General features: G+C 54.4%; 2 protein-coding genes across 2 annotated transcripts; both read left to right on the top strand.

Moving 5' to 3' along the window:
- The first annotated feature begins 67 nt into the window (after window positions 1–67).
- On the top strand, window positions 68–5,094 carry LOC107050830. The gene is made up of 7 exons (XM_040651919.1): window positions 68–347; window positions 1,064–1,132; window positions 1,273–1,344; window positions 1,426–1,527; window positions 2,229–2,333; window positions 3,059–3,206; window positions 3,392–5,094. Exons 1-7 carry the CDS (start codon window positions 83–85, stop codon window positions 3,444–3,446), a joined length of 816 nt encoding a protein of 271 aa, XP_040507853.1. The 5' UTR covers window positions 68–82; the 3' UTR covers window positions 3,447–5,094.
- Window positions 5,095–8,192: 3,098 nt separating this feature from the next.
- LOC121107475 lies at window positions 8,193–14,856 on the top strand. Its single transcript, XM_040651910.1, has 9 exons — window positions 8,193–8,944; window positions 9,637–9,714; window positions 10,049–10,108; window positions 10,825–10,893; window positions 11,034–11,105; window positions 11,187–11,288; window positions 11,990–12,094; window positions 12,821–12,968; window positions 13,154–14,856. Exons 1-9 carry the CDS (start codon window positions 8,590–8,592, stop codon window positions 13,206–13,208), a joined length of 1,044 nt encoding a protein of 347 aa, XP_040507844.1. The 5' UTR covers window positions 8,193–8,589; the 3' UTR covers window positions 13,209–14,856.
- Window positions 14,857–16,386: the final 1,530 nt, after the last annotated feature.

Below are 16,386 nucleotides of genomic sequence, written 5' to 3'. Positions count from 1 at the left end.
CCATAGTTTACTTGCGTGCAATTTTGCTTAAGACCCTCTCAAGGTCTTCCAAGCCTGTTTGTGCCTTGAAGGGCTTGCACAGATGAGCCATGAGTATTTCTTTACTCGGAGAGCTGCCACATTTCAGTGGGAAGGTTACCGCTGCCCCTCTTCAGCTGAGAGAGCCCAGACCTTCGTATTTGGGCCGTGGCATTCCCTGGCCCACCTTTCCCCACTCAGGGAAAAGGAGGCCCCCACGTGTGCTGGAAGCTCTCCTCACCTGTGTCTGATTACACTTGTGCCTGCAGGCCCTGCTGGTGAATCAGCAGAACAGAATCCTGCCTCTGAGCCTGAAGGGGATGCTGGAGGTAAGTAGCCGGGCTTCACGTCCTCGATATTTGTTCCTTTGTGGCTGGGCTAGTTCAGCAAGGGTTGCGCTTTTCACCGGCCAGCGGGTTCTTCTCCCCGAGAAGCATGGATGGTCGTTGTTTCTTGGGTGCTCCGTGCTGTCAGCGTTGCGTTGGCTTTGTCTCTGTATCTGCGAGGTCTCCCAGTAAGAAAATTCCAGGGGGCCGAATGTTCTTCCATGAGGTCCCTGAGAATTGTCTCCCACGGCCTGGAGAAAGTATTTGGAAAGCTGTGGAATACCAGCCAGCAGGTCACCTGGCCTCTCTGCAGCTTTGGAACTTTCCCCCCATGTCATTACCTGAGCCCCTTCCATCACCGCAGCTCAGTAAGGGAGAGAGAGATGGGCACGTGCAATGGGAACGTTTCTCCGCTGTCCTTGATTACAGCTGTGTCTCCAGGCAGCGGCTCACCAAAGCCTAGGTTTAATCCAGTCCATGCAGTTGAGTTTAGAGCTGGGGTGAGCTCCAGGCGGGCGCTCCTCTGGGCAGTTCCACACGGGGTTAGTTCTGTATGATGGTGGTGCCCCTGCAGGCACCCAGGAACTGTTTCCGAGGTGCTCCTGTGTGGAAGGGAGAGAATGGTGTCGTGAAGGAATGCCCAGCTTTAATTGCATCCTGTGTCATTCTGACTGGAAGGATGTTTAATGGGAGTTGCTCTGTCCTGCGTTTGTTTGCAGATGTGACTGGAGGAGGTGATCCAGGTTCCGCTCTGAGCTCTGGGACTGAAACTCCGGCAGATCGCATGGGTATGTCCTGGCTTTGTAATTCCTTGGAGAGCTTTCACTGCCCATTTCAGTGCCATTTCATGGCACGATCCCCCGTATGCTCTGCTATTCAGTGATGCTGTAGCGTATGACTGAAACTTTTCGTGGGTCTTTGGTTGCAGGAGTGCCCCCAGGGAGGGCTTTGCCCGGTCATGTGTTTCCTCCTGCGCTGGAGCCCAGCTGGAATCCCAGCGGTGAGTAGTTTGTCTCACTGACTCACTGCTGGTCTTCAAAACCTCATGCACGTGATATTTAACTTCATGCATTCTGTTAAGGTCCGGAAAAAGGAAAGGATGAACCCAAAAGAGGAGAATACTCCCAGGGCTCATCCCGTCTCCTCAAGGAACTGGTGAAGGAAATGGAGAAGGCAGCGCGTGGTGGGTATACTTGAGTCTGTTCACTGTGAGACCTGGGGAGCTGAGGTCTGATGTACGTGTGTGGACAAGCTGTAGCCTGCACAGCAGGAAGGGATCGCTCAGAGCCGTGCTGCGGTGGTGTTCCATGTAGCGCCTTGCAGGCACTGTCAAGCACCAGAGATGGTCTGCTGCCACTTCTGCATCCAGCCAAGGCCCGGGGGCAGCTGCTCCCCCAGCACGACCATTACTTGTCAGAGGTGCTTTGGCAGCCAGATGGCAGCAACTGGCGAGTGCTGTGCTTCTGCTCATACAAAGCCCTCTGTGCAGCTAGAGCGAGTTCAAGGCAGGAGGAGCATCCCGAGCAGGGATGCCTTTGCTAATGCTGGAAACAAGGTGGGATGCTGATTCTGAAGGCGCTTCTGTCTGAGCTTGAATTTCAGCCTGCAGATGCCTGGCCTGTGATGGGTGGAACGTGATGGTTGGTGACGCTCACAGCACAGGGTGTGAGGGCCTTGCATAGGAGCTGATTCCTCGAGAGGCGTGAGAGGGTTGGCACCCTCCAATTCCTGGGAGGGCCCAAATGCCCTTGGGCAACGGAGGGGGTCGCAGTGGATCTGTGGGGCTGGGACCAGCAGGCTTTGCCTGAGCGCGGGACTGGAGTAGCTCAGTTCCCGATGAGAGCACATCACATCCAATCCTACTGCCCTGCTTTCTTTCTAAAGGAACTGACCAACAAAGTGAGCAGGATGCACTGCAGGAAGGCAGCCATCCCACACTGCCAGTCTCGGGCAAAGGAACGCAGGCAGCGCCAACAACTGTCATGCCAGGTAATTTCTGTCCCGTGGTCATCCAGTGTCACTCACCAGAGCCACTGTGTGCCTGCAGGCTCTTGCTGCCTGCTCTTGCACGCCAGGTCAGCAGCCGAACCTGAGCGTGTGAGCACAGGGCACGTGTAAAAGAAGCCAGGGATGGCTCTCTGAACACGGCTGACCTCAGTGGGGTGTGGAGAGTTGTTCCAGCAGTGTGCCGGAGAAGGTACGTGCAGGCCTCTGTGACGCTGCTCAGCTCCCACCACTCCCAGTTCCCAGAGAGTGGTGAGTTTTGCCCTTTTGGAGCAAAGCCACCCGAGGGCGATGAGCGGGGTCCTGTGTGGGAGGAGCCTGCAGGAGTGTTTCTCCCCTGGGCTGGCTCCGGCTGTGCCCTGTGCTGGCTGGAGCCCGACCTTCAGCCGGGGGGGGGTGTCCTGCGGGAGAGCGCGGGACGCGTGCGCTGGGGAAAGTGCGAGGGATTCTGCTCTGCAGTGCTTCCCACAGACAAAGCCCAGACCCCAGGGCACAGCCCCAGCCCTCGGCCCAGAGGAAGACACGGGCAGTGCCTGTGCGGCCTCTCCCTACCCAACGAGAGGTGGAAGCAGTCCTTCTTGTCCTCTGGTGCCTGGGCGCCAGAGGCAGAGGCACCCACTGATGAAAATCTCCTGGGTCCATGAAGCACACTGAGAGGTTATCTGTAGCGCAGGTGAAGGTAACGTGGGACGTTGTCTCGTTTCTCCCAGGGATGAATGCCGGGACGAGCACAAAGGCTGCTGTTGGCAGATCTGCGCGAAGGCGCCACATCGCAGCGATGGTACTGTTCTCAGCTGTGCTGCTGTCTGCGCTGGTGCTGGCCTGTGGTGCTGTGATATGGATGTGCCAAAAATACGTGTGAGTTGGCTTTTCCCCAGAACACTTCATTGCTGCATTTGGCAACGAAGCATTTGTGGTGCCAGGATCCTGGGCGGCCAGATCAGTTGCTGGCAGTACACGGCCAGGACTTACGTTGCCAAGTCTTTCAAGTTTCCCCTTATTTCCTGTCAGTGAGTAGTGCTTTCTGAAACTCATTCTCACAGAGTGTGCAAGAGAGAAGAGAGAGCAGCAGAGCAGGCTCATCCTGATACCAACTAGGAGAGAGTTCCAACTGGAGACGAGGGCAGAACGGAGCTGGGAGAGGCAGCCGAAGAGACTCTTGCCCCATCAAAGAAGAATCTCAGCCATCGTCCCAGTGCATTCCATTCTGCCATCCAAGAGGCCAAAGGTCTTCAAAGTCATCTGGAAGACTTGGAGCTTGAACTCAAAGCCGTGAAAGAGGTCCACGGGAACAGTCCTGAGTGCTGCTTTCTGTCAGGGGACGGCCCTGAAAGTGAGAGCGGAGAACCAGCAGCAGAGCTTTTGTCCTTCACCCTGCATTCTCTGGGACAAGCATCAGCAACATTTCAAAGATTCTTAGCTCGGCACAGCTACAATCCTGTTGAGGGTCCTAATGAGGAGCCAGAAAGCGAGCTTCCTCTGACCGCTGGACAACACCTTAACGTCTTTGGAGCTGTGGATGAGAATGGCTGGTTTCAGGGAGAGCTGACAGATGGCACAAGAGGACTGGTCCCATCCAGTTTGGTTGCGGAGGTTTCAGATGATGAACTGGATACAACGATGCCTCCGGAGCTCTGTGCTCTCCTGCTGGATACTTGATGAATAAGTGGATGCAGAGATTCCATCATGCAGCAACATCCTGTCAAAATTCCTGCGTTACTCCATCTGCAAGACTACCCCCTGCTCCACTTGATGTTCAGGTGGAGTGTGTGCAGGACGTGGATGAGCTCCTTTGGGAACACTCTGAGGTGACTGACAGTGTAACTGCATAGTCTTGTGGTATATTAAACAAACAAACAAACAAACACCACCCACAATAAAACAACCAACCAACCAACCCAAAAAGCGCTGCTCTTTTTCTTGGATACACTGAGGTGATCCTTTTTCTAGCTGAGACTTTGCAATGAGTCTTGAAGCAGATTTGAGCCGGTAGAAGTTGGCAGTGTCTGCATTCCGTTCTCCTGATTTCCTTGCTGGTCAGAGTTAAGGTGCCATGCATCCATTCCCCAGCCCTAGCTGTCTCCTGAATCATGAGAACAGCCTTTCCATATTGTGGAAAGAACTGGAGTGGATTCACGCTGAAGGACAAGATGCTTGCAGACACGTAAGCTCAAGAAGAGAATGCAGAGTCCACGGAAACTCGCTGCCAAACAACGATGAGAAAGTAGAATAGGCTCCTGTTGTTGAAGATGGGACGGTGAAACAGATGTCTCAGCTCAACACAACGCCAGTAGGAGCTGGTTCGGGCTACCCCCCCTTAAAAGGTCGGAAGTTCACAGCGAGGTAGACTACGAGCCTTCATCCACTGACCGCCAGAGACCCCCACCACATTTTTAGGACGCGTGCTCAAGAGGGTGGGACAATACGTTAATAGTTTCTCAGAATTCCAGCCCATTTTTGTGGAACGTAATGAATATGTGGATGTTATGTCTGTAAGTATGTAACCAGTGCTTTTCTCTGTGTGCGAGTTAGGAGGAGATATCCCCCCCCGCACCCGGCGCCGTAATGAGCGTACCTGCTTTGTAACCTTACGTGGGTTCCAGAGTTTGATTCCACACGTCACTCCCTTCACTATTAAGAGGACAAAGAACTTCTGGCACAGAAGGATGCCCACCTGCAAGGCTCAAATTGCACGCTGCTTCCTCCCTCTCTGCTCAGTAAAACTCTGTGTTGGGCTCATTTGGAAGGAAGGTTTGGTGTTCTGACTTCCTGGACAGTTGTTACCTAAAGCCTGGAGTGCCTGTGTCAACTGTGGCGGTGCAACTGCCACACCTTCTCTCCCCCTTCTCTCAGGCCTCTCGGTGCACCACTTCTCCTGAGACAAAAGGCGGAAGACCGGTACTGTGGAGGTACTCCTCCTCTTCCCTTGCCCCTGCTTGCCTCTGGGTAGCAAGGGGCAATGAATTGGAACATTAGGGGATGCCCTAGTTGTATCTGACTCCTGCTTTGCGCCCCACTGCCCAGGAACAATCCTGGGGTCAATCGTCGTCTGACAGCCTGGGACGCGTGAACACGAATCACGGCTCAGGTGGGGTAGCGTGGAATCCGTGAGCCCAGCAAGTTCTGGGGTTTGCACAACTGGTAGAAAGAACCAGAAGATTTTGCCATGCGAGGGGGCTGGTATGGAAAAGTAGCCGTCAGATCTCCATCGTCTCAGACCCTATAACTAGAGATTCAAAGCGAGTGTTAATCAATATCTGAAGGGAAGTGGGAGGAAAATGGATGAGGCCAGGCTCTTCTCGGTGGTGCGTAGCGGAGGACAATGAGCAGTGGCCTAGAACTTGAGCACAGGAAGTTCCATGCAAACATGTGGAAGACCTTTACGGTAAGGGTGGGGGAGCTCTGGGATGGGTTGCCCAGAGAGGTGGTGGAGGTTATGACCAGCATCTCCTCTGGGTTGGGATGCCTCTCAGGTACTGCCAAATCCTCGAGGCCCTCTACCAATGATAGTGTACCAAGGATAGTCTACTGTGCTGTGATCTTCAGGGACGTTTTCAACACAAGCCATCCTATTGTTCTGTGATCTTCAAGGACACTTCCAGCGTACAAAAATCCAGTGGTTCTGTGATCTTCAGGGAGCCATGCAACACAAACCATTCCAGCGTTGTGTGATTTTAGAAGCTGGACGTGAGCCAGCAGTGTGTGCTGGCAGCCCGGAAGGCCAAGTGTGTTCTGGGCTGCGTTAAGAAAGAGGTGGCCAGCAGGGAGAGGGAGGTGGTTGTCCCCCTCTACTCAGCTCTTGTGAGGCCCCATCTGGAGTACTGCACCCAGGCCTGGGGCCCTGTATGAGACCTGTTGAACTGCAACTCCACCTGTGTGACCGGAAGGGGTGGAGCCAGGCTTCACCTCTCCTAAACCCCATTTAAGGGCTGACTGCCACGGAGGAAGGATCGCTCTCTGAAGATCACTCCTCTTGGAGCCCTTTTGGCGAGCCTAGGACACGGGTAAGCTTCCTGTTCATCTCTGATTATTCCTTTTCAAAGGCGATAGTTTCTTATATCCGTATCCTTATTTGCTCTACAGGCTCCCAGTAGAGGAAGGGTGTGGAGCTGTTGGAGCGGGTCCAGAGGAGGGCCACTAAGATGATCAGAGGGCAGGAGCACCTCTCCTATGAGGAAAGGTTGAGGGAACTGGGCTTGTTTAGCTTGGCGAAGAGAAGGCTCCAGGGGGACCTCATTGTGGCCTTCCAGTACTTGAAGGGAGCGTATAAACTGGAAGGGGAACGACTGTTTTTGAGGGTGGATAGTGGTAGGACAAGGAGGGATGGTCTTAAACTGAGACAGGGGCGGTTTAGGTTAGATATTAGGAGGAAGTTTTTCACCCAGAGGGTGGTGACGCACTGGAACAGGTTGCCCAAGGAGGTTGTGGATGTCCCGTCGCTGGAGGCATTCAAGGCCAGGCTGGAAGTGGCTCTGGGCAGCCTGCTCTGGTGGTTGGCGATCCTCTGGTGGTTGGCACATAGCCGGGGGGTTGAAACTCGATGGTCATTGTGGTCCTTTTCAACCCAGGCCATTCTATGATTCTGTGAGATTTTCCAGGACCCTTCCAATGCAGGCATGACTGGGAAGAGGCAGGGCTGCTGCAGCCCCAGCCCCACCTGACATGCGAGAAAAGGTATCAGCAGTTGTAGGTTTATTTTTTTTTGGAAAAAAAAGAAAAAAAAAAAGTATACACATTTTAATAGTGCTATATTTAGGGTAGACTTGCGCTTTTATTCGTAGTAAAGAACTTAAGAAGTGAAGTCCCATTTTAGAATCTTTCTTATTGAAAACTAAGTCTGATTCTTCTTGTTATTTTTGCTTCCATTTGGCCCGCTGAATGCCAGAGGGTCAGTCAGCACTGAGACTGCCTGGGAAGCTTCTCTGTAGGGACGGGTGTCCCTGGAGCAGCGGGCCCAGGCCCAGTCTGTGCTGCTGCGTTCCTGCTGTGCCCCTCTCCTGGTCTCCCGCTGCCCTGCGTGACCATGGCTGTGCAGCTGATCCTGATTGTCCCCTCTGTACGGCGTGTGTGCGTGCCACTATGGGGTAGGGGCATGTTTGACCTGCCCCATTCTCCACCCCCTTCTTCCCCACATCTGCCTCACTCTCATCTGCCTGCTGCTGGCTTTGTTCCGGGCGCTGCAGTGCTCTGTGCCCAAAACTTACCACCAGGAGCTGTTCTACCGGCTGTGCCCACACCTCGCTGGCATATGTGTCTGAGAAGCCCCTGCACGTGGCCAGCGAGGACCTGCTGCCCTTTTGAAATAAGCACTAAGCAGGGCTTATTGTCACCAGGTAGCCAGACAAGATGAGTGAGAAAATGTATGCTGTCTTTTGACACAAATACATAAGCCCCATGTGGTGCCTGGTTCAGCAGTTCAGCTTGCCTTCACGCACTTTGCCTGGTCATAGGGAAAGTGGCAGGCTCTGATTCAATGGCAGTGTTGTATGGACACTGTATTGGATGTATATAGGCAATGTATTTGGATGCTCTGCTTCCAAAAGTGCAACAGCTTCTGGAGACCCAGGTGGGACCCCATAGGTGACGGTCCTCTCGGCACCAAGCGTCCAGTTGCCAGCAGCAGTGAGTTCACTTTGGGGGACTTTGGTGATGGGAGGTGCCAACCAGCAAGCCTTCAATTTCTGCTACTAAATGCAGGCTTGGAAGCAAGCTACGTGTGGGAAATATACTTGGTGCAGGAAAGGGGATGTCCTTAGCCAAGGTGCTGGAAAACTGAAGGAAAACAGGTGAAACTGCAGATCTATCAACAAAAACGTAAGCACGTGACACTTGACTTGGCAGGTCTGTGAGAAGGTCAGCTTCCCCGTGTTTGTATTTCAGCCATCATCCTCCATACTGGAGAGGCTTTATCCGCTTGGCTTGCTTAATTGCAGCACGTTTGACACGCATGGATAACCTGTGCAATAGCGTCCTTGATCCAGACCCCATTTCCATATTGCATCTCTTCCCCAATGGCCTGAGGTGTCATGGGTGCACCGAGCTGGAAATAATTCCCTCCTGGGGCTGTTGAAGCCCTAGAAATGTTTGCCAAGTGAAGCTGTGGATGCTCCATCCCTGGAGGTGTTCAAGGCCAGGCTGGGTGGGGCTCTGGGCAGCATGACCCCGTGGGTGGCATCCCTGCCCACGGCAGTGGGGTTGGGGTTCTAAGCTCTTTGCTGTCCCTTCCACCCCAAGCCGCTCTATGATTCTGCGTTTCTATGACGTAAGCACGGGCCCCACGCAGCCCTGGTGCAGCACATCACAAGAGCAGCAGCCCGCGGGGAGCCGCCACCCGGAATCTCGGAGCCGTGAGGTCACAATGCCCCGTCCAATGGCTGTGCGGTGCTGTGCCGTGAGCTCACAAGGCCTGGCTGCGACGCTGTCCTGTGCCGCAGGCTTTGCTCTGTGCGACGCTCACTGTGGCTGCAGCGGTGGTGTTGGAAGCATGGTGCGAGTGTGGGGAGCCATGGCCCCTGCCCGCTTTGTCCTCTTCCTCCTACTGATGGCCATGTGTTTCCGGGAGACCTGTGCTGCTCCGTGGCGAGCACCGGGAGCAGGTGGGTGGGCAGAGATGGGACACGGACTGAGCAGCAGTGGGGGCAAGAAGTCAGGCTGTGTCCCCACGGCCCTGTGCCACACTTCCCTGGGGCTGGCCTTCCATGGGGGGTGGTGTTGGGCAGGGGGCGATGGGCAGCACCGCAGGAGCCGGGCAAGAGCCCGTGGCAGCGCTGCTCCTCAGGGCTGGCTCCAGCCATGCCGGGCCATGGCTCTGCTGCTTGCTGGCTGGAGCACAGCCTTCGTCGTGGGAGATGTCCTGGGGAGAGCTTGGCAGATGTGTGCTGGGAGAAGCGTGAGCATTTCTGCTCCAGGCTCATGGTACTCCCCGTAGATGAATCCCAGTTTCCAACACAGAGCCCCGGCCCACAGCCCAGAGGAAGAGACAGGCGTGCTTTCCTCCAGTGCTTCAGTGTGACCTTCCTGTGCATTGGAGGCCTCCCAGTAAGAAAGCCCCCAGGAGCTGCATCTTCTTCCATGCGGTCCGTGAGGGATGTGGCACATGGCCTGGAGAGAGTATTGTGTACGCTGCCAGGTGCCAGCCTACAGGTCATCCTGGCCACTCTGCAACTTTGGGAATCGTGACCTGAGTCCTTCTCCCATCCCGTTCCACGGCCCAGCAACATCCAGTTACTGAGGGAGAAGGAGATCACACCATCCAATGGGACCTTCTTTCATGTGTTCTTGATTCTAGGAGATGAACTTGGTGCTCCCTTTCCGGATGATCGTTTGGATCCGGATTTTGTGCCTGTGCCTCTGGGACAACCCAGAGGTAAGTTGTGAGTGTCTGTTTCCTTGGAGGCAGAAACATTCATGCTCCCATAGTTTACTTGCGTGCAATTTTGCTTAAGACCCTCTCAAGGTCTTCCAAGCCTGTTTGTGCCTTGAAGGGCTTGCACAGATGAGCCATGAGTATTTCTTTACTCGGAGAGCTGCCACATTTCAGTGGGAAGGTTACCGCTGCCCCTCTTCAGCTGAGAGAGCCCAGACCTTCGTATTTGGGCCGTGGCATTCCCTGGCCCACCTTTCCCCACTCAGGGAAAAGGAGGCCCCCACGTGTGCTGGAAGCTCTCCTCACCTGTGTCTGATTACACTTGTGCCTGCAGGCCCTGCTGGTGAATCAGCAGAACAGAATCCTGCCTCTGAGCCTGAAGGGGATGCTGGAGGTAAGTAGCCGGGCTTCACGTCCTCGATATTTGTTCCTTTGTGGCTGGGCTAGTTCAGCAAGGGTTGCGCTTTTCACCGGCCAGCGGGTTCTTCTCCCCGAGAAGCATGGATGGTCGTTGTTTCTTGGGTGCTCCGTGCTGTCAGCGTTGCGTTGGCTTTGTCTCTGTATCTGCGAGGTCTCCCAGTAAGAAAATTCCAGGGGGCCGAATGTTCTTCCATGAGGTCCCTGAGAATTGTCTCCCACGGCCTGGAGAAAGTATTTGGAAAGCTGTGGAATACCAGCCAGCAGGTCACCTGGCCTCTCTGCAGCTTTGGAACTTTCCCCCCATGTCATTACCTGAGCCCCTTCCATCACCGCAGCTCAGTAAGGGAGAGAGAGATGGGCACGTGCAATGGGAACGTTTCTCCGCTGTCCTTGATTACAGCTGTGTCTCCAGGCAGCGGCTCACCAAAGCCTAGGTTTAATCCAGTCCATGCAGTTGAGTTTAGAGCTGGGGTGAGCTCCAGGCGGGCGCTCCTCTGGGCAGTTCCACACGGGGTTAGTTCTGTATGATGGTGGTGCCCCTGCAGGCACCCAGGAACTGTTTCCGAGGTGCTCCTGTGTGGAAGGGAGAGAATGGTGTCGTGAAGGAATGCCCAGCTTTAATTGCATCCTGTGTCATTCTGACTGGAAGGATGTTTAATGGGAGTTGCTCTGTCCTGCGTTTGTTTGCAGATGTGACTGGAGGAGGTGATCCAGGTTCCGCTCTGAGCTCTGGGACTGAAACTCCGGCAGATCGCATGGGTATGTCCTGGCTTTGTAATTCCTTGGAGAGCTTTCACTGCCCATTTCAGTGCCATTTCATGGCACGATCCCCCGTATGCTCTGCTATTCAGTGATGCTGTAGCGTATGACTGAAACTTTTCGTGGGTCTTTGGTTGCAGGAGTGCCCCCAGGGAGGGCTTTGCCCGGTCATGTGTTTCCTCCTGCGCTGGAGCCCAGCTGGAATCCCAGCGGTGAGTAGTTTGTCTCACTGACTCACTGCTGGTCTTCAAAACCTCATGCACGTGATATTTAACTTCATGCATTCTGTTAAGGTCCGGAAAAAGGAAAGGATGAACCCAAAAGAGGAGAATACTCCCAGGGCTCATCCCGTCTCCTCAAGGAACTGGTGAAGGAAATGGAGAAGGCAGCGCGTGGTGGGTATACTTGAGTCTGTTCACTGTGAGACCTGGGGAGCTGAGGTCTGATGTACGTGTGTGGACAAGCTGTAGCCTGCACAGCAGGAAGGGATCGCTCAGAGCCGTGCTGCGGTGGTGTTCCATGTAGCGCCTTGCAGGCACTGTCAAGCACCAGAGATGGTCTGCTGCCACTTCTGCATCCAGCCAAGGCCCGGGGGCAGCTGCTCCCCCAGCACGACCATTACTTGTCAGAGGTGCTTTGGCAGCCAGATGGCAGCAACTGGCGAGTGCTGTGCTTCTGCTCATACAAAGCCCTCTGTGCAGCTAGAGCGAGTTCAAGGCAGGAGGAGCATCCCGAGCAGGGATGCCTTTGCTAATGCTGGAAACAAGGTGGGATGCTGATTCTGAAGGCGCTTCTGTCTGAGCTTGAATTTCAGCCTGCAGATGCCTGGCCTGTGATGGGTGGAACGTGATGGTTGGTGACGCTCACAGCACAGGGTGTGAGGGCCTTGCATAGGAGCTGATTCCTCGAGAGGCGTGAGAGGGTTGGCACCCTCCAATTCCTGGGAGGGCCCAAATGCCCTTGGGCAACGGAGGGGGTCGCAGTGGATCTGTGGGGCTGGGACCAGCAGGCTTTGCCTGAGCGCGGGACTGGAGTAGCTCAGTTCCCGATGAGAGCACATCACATCCAATCCTACTGCCCTGCTTTCTTTCTAAAGGAACTGACCAACAAAGTGAGCAGGATGCACTGCAGGAAGGCAGCCATCCCACACTGCCAGTCTCGGGCAAAGGAACGCAGGCAGCGCCAACAACTGTCATGCCAGGTAATTTCTGTCCCGTGGTCATCCAGTGTCACTCACCAGAGCCACTGTGTGCCTGCAGGCTCTTGCTGCCTGCTCTTGCACGCCAGGTCAGCAGCCGAACCTGAGCGTGTGAGCACAGGGCACGTGTAAAAGAAGCCAGGGATGGCTCTCTGAACACGGCTGACCTCAGTGGGGTGTGGAGAGTTGTTCCAGCAGTGTGCCGGAGAAGGTACGTGCAGGCCTCTGTGACGCTGCTCAGCTCCCACCACTCCCAGTTCCCAGAGAGTGGTGAGTTTTGCCCTTTTGGAGCAAAGCCACCCGAGGGCGATGAGCGGGGTCCTGTGTGGGAGGAGCCTGCAGGAGTGTTTCTCCCCTGGGCTGGCTCCGGCTGTGCCCTGTGCTGGCTGGAGCCCGACCTTCAGCCGGGGGGGGGGTGTCCTGCGGGAGAGCGCGGGACGCGTGCGCTGGGGAAAGTGCGAGGGATTCTGCTCTGCAGTGCTTCCCACAGACAAAGCCCAGACCCCAGGGCACAGCCCCAGCCCTCGGCCCAGAGGAAGACACGGGCAGTGCCTGTGCGGCCTCTCCCTACCCAACGAGAGGTGGAAGCAGTCCTTCTTGTCCTCTGGTGCCTGGGCGCCAGAGGCAGAGGCACCCACTGATGAAAATCTCCTGGGTCCATGAAGCACACTGAGAGGTTATCTGTAGCGCAGGTGAAGGTAACGTGGGACGTTGTCTCGTTTCTCCCAGGGATGAATGCCGGGACGAGCACAAAGGCTGCTGTTGGCAGATCTGCGCGAAGGCGCCACATCGCAGCGATGGTACTGTTCTCAGCTGTGCTGCTGTCTGCGCTGGTGCTGGCCTGTGGTGCTGTGATATGGATGTGCCAAAAATACGTGTGAGTTGGCTTTTCCCCAGAACACTTCATTGCTGCATTTGGCAACGAAGCATTTGTGGTGCCAGGATCCTGGGCGGCCAGATCAGTTGCTGGCAGTACACGGCCAGGACTTACGTTGCCAAGTCTTTCAAGTTTCCCCTTATTTCCTGTCAGTGAGTAGTGCTTTCTGAAACTCATTCTCACAGAGTGTGCAAGAGAGAAGAGAGAGCAGCAGAGCAGGCTCATCCTGATACCAACTAGGAGAGAGTTCCAACTGGAGACGAGGGCAGAACGGAGCTGGGAGAGGCAGCCGAAGAGACTCTTGCCCCATCAAAGAAGACTCTCAGCCATCGTCCCAGTGCATTCCATTCTGCCATCCAAGAGGCCAAAGGTCTTCAAAGTCATCTGGAAGACTTGGAGCTTGAACTCAAAGCCGTGAAAGAGGTCCACGGGAACAGTCCTGAGTGCTGCTTTCTGTCAGGGGACGGCCCTGAAAGTGAGAGCGGAGAACCAGCAGCAGAGCTTTTGTCCTTCACCCTGCATTCTCTGGGACAAGCATCAGCAACATTTCAAAGATTCTTAGCTCGGCACAGCTACAATCCTGTTGAGGGTCCTAATGAGGAGCCAGAAAGCGAGCTTCCTCTGACCGCTGGACAACACCTTAACGTCTTTGGAGCTGTGGATGAGAATGGCTGGTTTCAGGGAGAGCTGACAGATGGCACAAGAGGACTGGTCCCATCCAGTTTGGTTGCGGAGGTTTCAGATGATGAACTGGATACAACGATGCCTCCGGAGCTCTGTGCTCTCCTGCTGGATACTTGATGAATAAGTGGATGCAGAGATTCCATCATGCAGCAACATCCTGTCAAAATTCCTGCGTTACTCCATCTGCAAGACTACCCCCTGCTCCACTTGATGTTCAGGTGGAGTGTGTGCAGGACGTGGATGAGCTCCTTTGGGAACACTCTGAGGTGACTGACAGTGTAACTGCATAGTCTTGTGGTATATTAAACAAACAAACAAACAAACACCACCCACAATAAAACAACCAACCAACCAACCCAAAAAGCGCTGCTCTTTTTCTTGGATACACTGAGGTGATCCTTTTTCTAGCTGAGACTTTGCAATGAGTCTTGAAGCAGATTTGAGCCGGTAGAAGTTGGCAGTGTCTGCATTCCGTTCTCCTGATTTCCTTGCTGGTCAGAGTTAAGGTGCCATGCATCCATTCCCCAGCCCTAGCTGTCTCCTGAATCATGAGAACAGCCTTTCCATATTGTGGAAAGAACTGGAGTGGATTCACGCTGAAGGACAAGATGCTTGCAGACACGTAAGCTCAAGAAGAGAATGCAGAGTCCACGGAAACTCGCTGCCAAACAACGATGAGAAAGTAGAATAGGCTCCTGTTGTTGAAGATGGGACGGTGAAACAGATGTCTCAGCTCAACACAACGCCAGTAGGAGCTGGTTCGGGCTACCCCCCCTTAAAAGGTCGGAAGTTCACAGCGAGGTAGACTACGAGCCTTCATCCACTGACCGCCAGAGACCCCCACCACATTTTTAGGACGCGTGCTCAAGAGGGTGGGACAATACGTTAATAGTTTCTCAGAATTCCAGCCCATTTTTGTGGAACGTAATGAATATGTGGATGTTATGTCTGTAAGTATGTAACCAGTGCTTTTCTCTGTGTGCGAGTTAGGAGGAGATATCCCCCCCCGCACCCGGCGCCGTAATGAGCGTACCTGCTTTGTAACCTTACGTGGGTTCCAGAGTTTGATTCCACACGTCACTCCCTTCACTATTAAGAGGACAAAGAACTTCTGGCACAGAAGGATGCCCACCTGCAAGGCTCAAATTGCACGCTGCTTCCTCCCTCTCTGCTCAGTAAAACTCTGTGTTGGGCTCATTTGGAAGGAAGGTTTGGTGTTCTGACTTCCTGGACAGTTGTTACCTAAAGCCTGGAGTGCCTGTGTCAACTGTGGCGGTGCAACTGCCACACCTTCTCTCCCCCTTCTCTCAGGCCTCTCGGTGCACCACTTCTCCTGAGACAAAAGGCGGAAGGACCGGTACTGTGGAGGTACTCCTCCTCTTCCCTTGCCCCTGCTTGCCTCTGGGTAGCAAGGGGCAATGAATTGGAACATTAGGGGATGCCCTAGTTGTATCTGACTCCTGCTTTGCGCCCCACTGCCCAGGAACAATCCTGGGGTCAATCGTCGTCTGACAGCCTGGGACGCGTGAACACGAATCACGGCTCAGGTGGGGTAGCGTGGAATCCGTGAGCCCAGCAAGTTCTGGGGTTTGCACAACTGGTAGAAAGAACCAGAAGATTTTGCCATGCGAGGGGGCTGGTATGGAAAAGTAGCCGTCAGATCTCCATCGTCTCAGACCCTATAACTAGAGATTCAAAGCGAGTGTTAATCAATATCTGAAGGGAAGTGGGAGGAAAATGGATGAGGCCAGGCTCTTCTCGGTGGTGCGTAGCGGAGGACAATGAGCAGTGGCCTAGAACTTGAGCACAGGAAGTTCCATGCAAACATGTGGAAGACCTTTACGGTAAGGGTGGGGGAGCTCTGGGATGGGTTGCCCAGAGAGGTGGTGGAGGTTATGACCAGCATCTCCTCTGGGTTGGGATGCCTCTCAGGTACTGCCAAATCCTCGAGGCCCTCTACCAATGATAGTGTACCAAGGATAGTCTACTGTGCTGTGATCTTCAGGGACGTTTTCAACACAAGCCATCCTATTGTTCTGTGATCTTCAAGGACACTTCCAGCGTACAAAAATCCAGTGGTTCTGTGATCTTCAGGGAGCCATGCAACACAAACCATTCCAGCGTTGTGTGATTTTAGAAGCTGGACGTGAGCCAGCAGTGTGTGCTGGCAGCCCGGAAGGCCAAGTGTGTTCTGGGCTGCGTTAAGAAAGAGGTGGCCAGCAGGGAGAGGGAGGTGGTTGTCCCCCTCTACTCAGCTCTTGTGAGGCCCCATCTGGAGTACTGCACCCAGGCCTGGGGCCCTGTATGAGACCTGTTGAACTGCAACTCCACCTGTGTGACCGGAAGGGGTGGAGCCAGGCTTCACCTCTCCTAAACCCCATTTAAGGGCTGACTGCCACGGAGGAAGGATCGCTCTCTGAAGATCACTCCTCTTGGAGCCCTTTTGGCGAGCCTAGGACACGGGTAAGCTTCCTGTTCATCTCTGATTATTCCTTTTCAAAGGCGATAGTTTCTTATATCCGTATCCTTATTTGCTCTACAGGCTCCCAGTAGAGGAAGGGTGTGGAGCTGTTGGAGCGGGTCCAGAGGAGGGCCACTAAGATGATCAGAGGGCAGGAGCACCTCTCCTATGAGGAAAGGTTGAGGGAACTGGGCTTGTTTAGCTTGGCGAAGAGAAGGCTCCAGGGGGACCTCATTGTGGCCTTCCAGTACTTGAAGGGAGCGTATAAACTGG

Source organism: Gallus gallus, chromosome 23 (genome assembly GCF_016699485.2).
Source record: "Gallus gallus isolate bGalGal1 chromosome 23, bGalGal1.mat.broiler.GRCg7b, whole genome shotgun sequence".
NCBI classification, from domain to species: Eukaryota; Metazoa; Chordata; class Aves; order Galliformes; family Phasianidae; genus Gallus; species Gallus gallus.
Note: the sequence above shows the minus strand (reverse complement) of the source record. Positions and strands in the feature narration are given on the sequence as shown.

Excerpts from the sequence above, each read along its gene's own strand:
- LOC121107475 (XM_040651910.1), top strand. The coding sequence starts at position 8,590 with ATGATTCTGCGTTTCTATGACGTAAGCACGGGCCCCACGCAGCCCTGG. Across the intron at positions 9,715-10,048 it reads GCCTCTGGGACAACCCAGAG|GCCCTGCTGGTGAATCAGCA; the intron begins GTAAGTTGTGAG and ends TTGTGCCTGCAG. Across the intron at positions 11,106-11,186 it reads GCCCAGCTGGAATCCCAGCG|GTCCGGAAAAAGGAAAGGAT; the intron begins GTGAGTAGTTTG and ends CATTCTGTTAAG.
- LOC107050830 (XM_040651919.1), top strand. The coding sequence starts at position 83 with ATGAGCCATGAGTATTTCTTTACTCGGAGAGCTGCCACATTTCAGTGG. Across the intron at positions 1,528-2,228 it reads AATGGAGAAGGCAGCGCGTG|GAACTGACCAACAAAGTGAG; the intron begins GTGGGTATACTT and ends TTCTTTCTAAAG. Across the intron at positions 3,207-3,391 it reads TGGATGTGCCAAAAATACGT|AGTGTGCAAGAGAGAAGAGA; the intron begins GTGAGTTGGCTT and ends TCATTCTCACAG.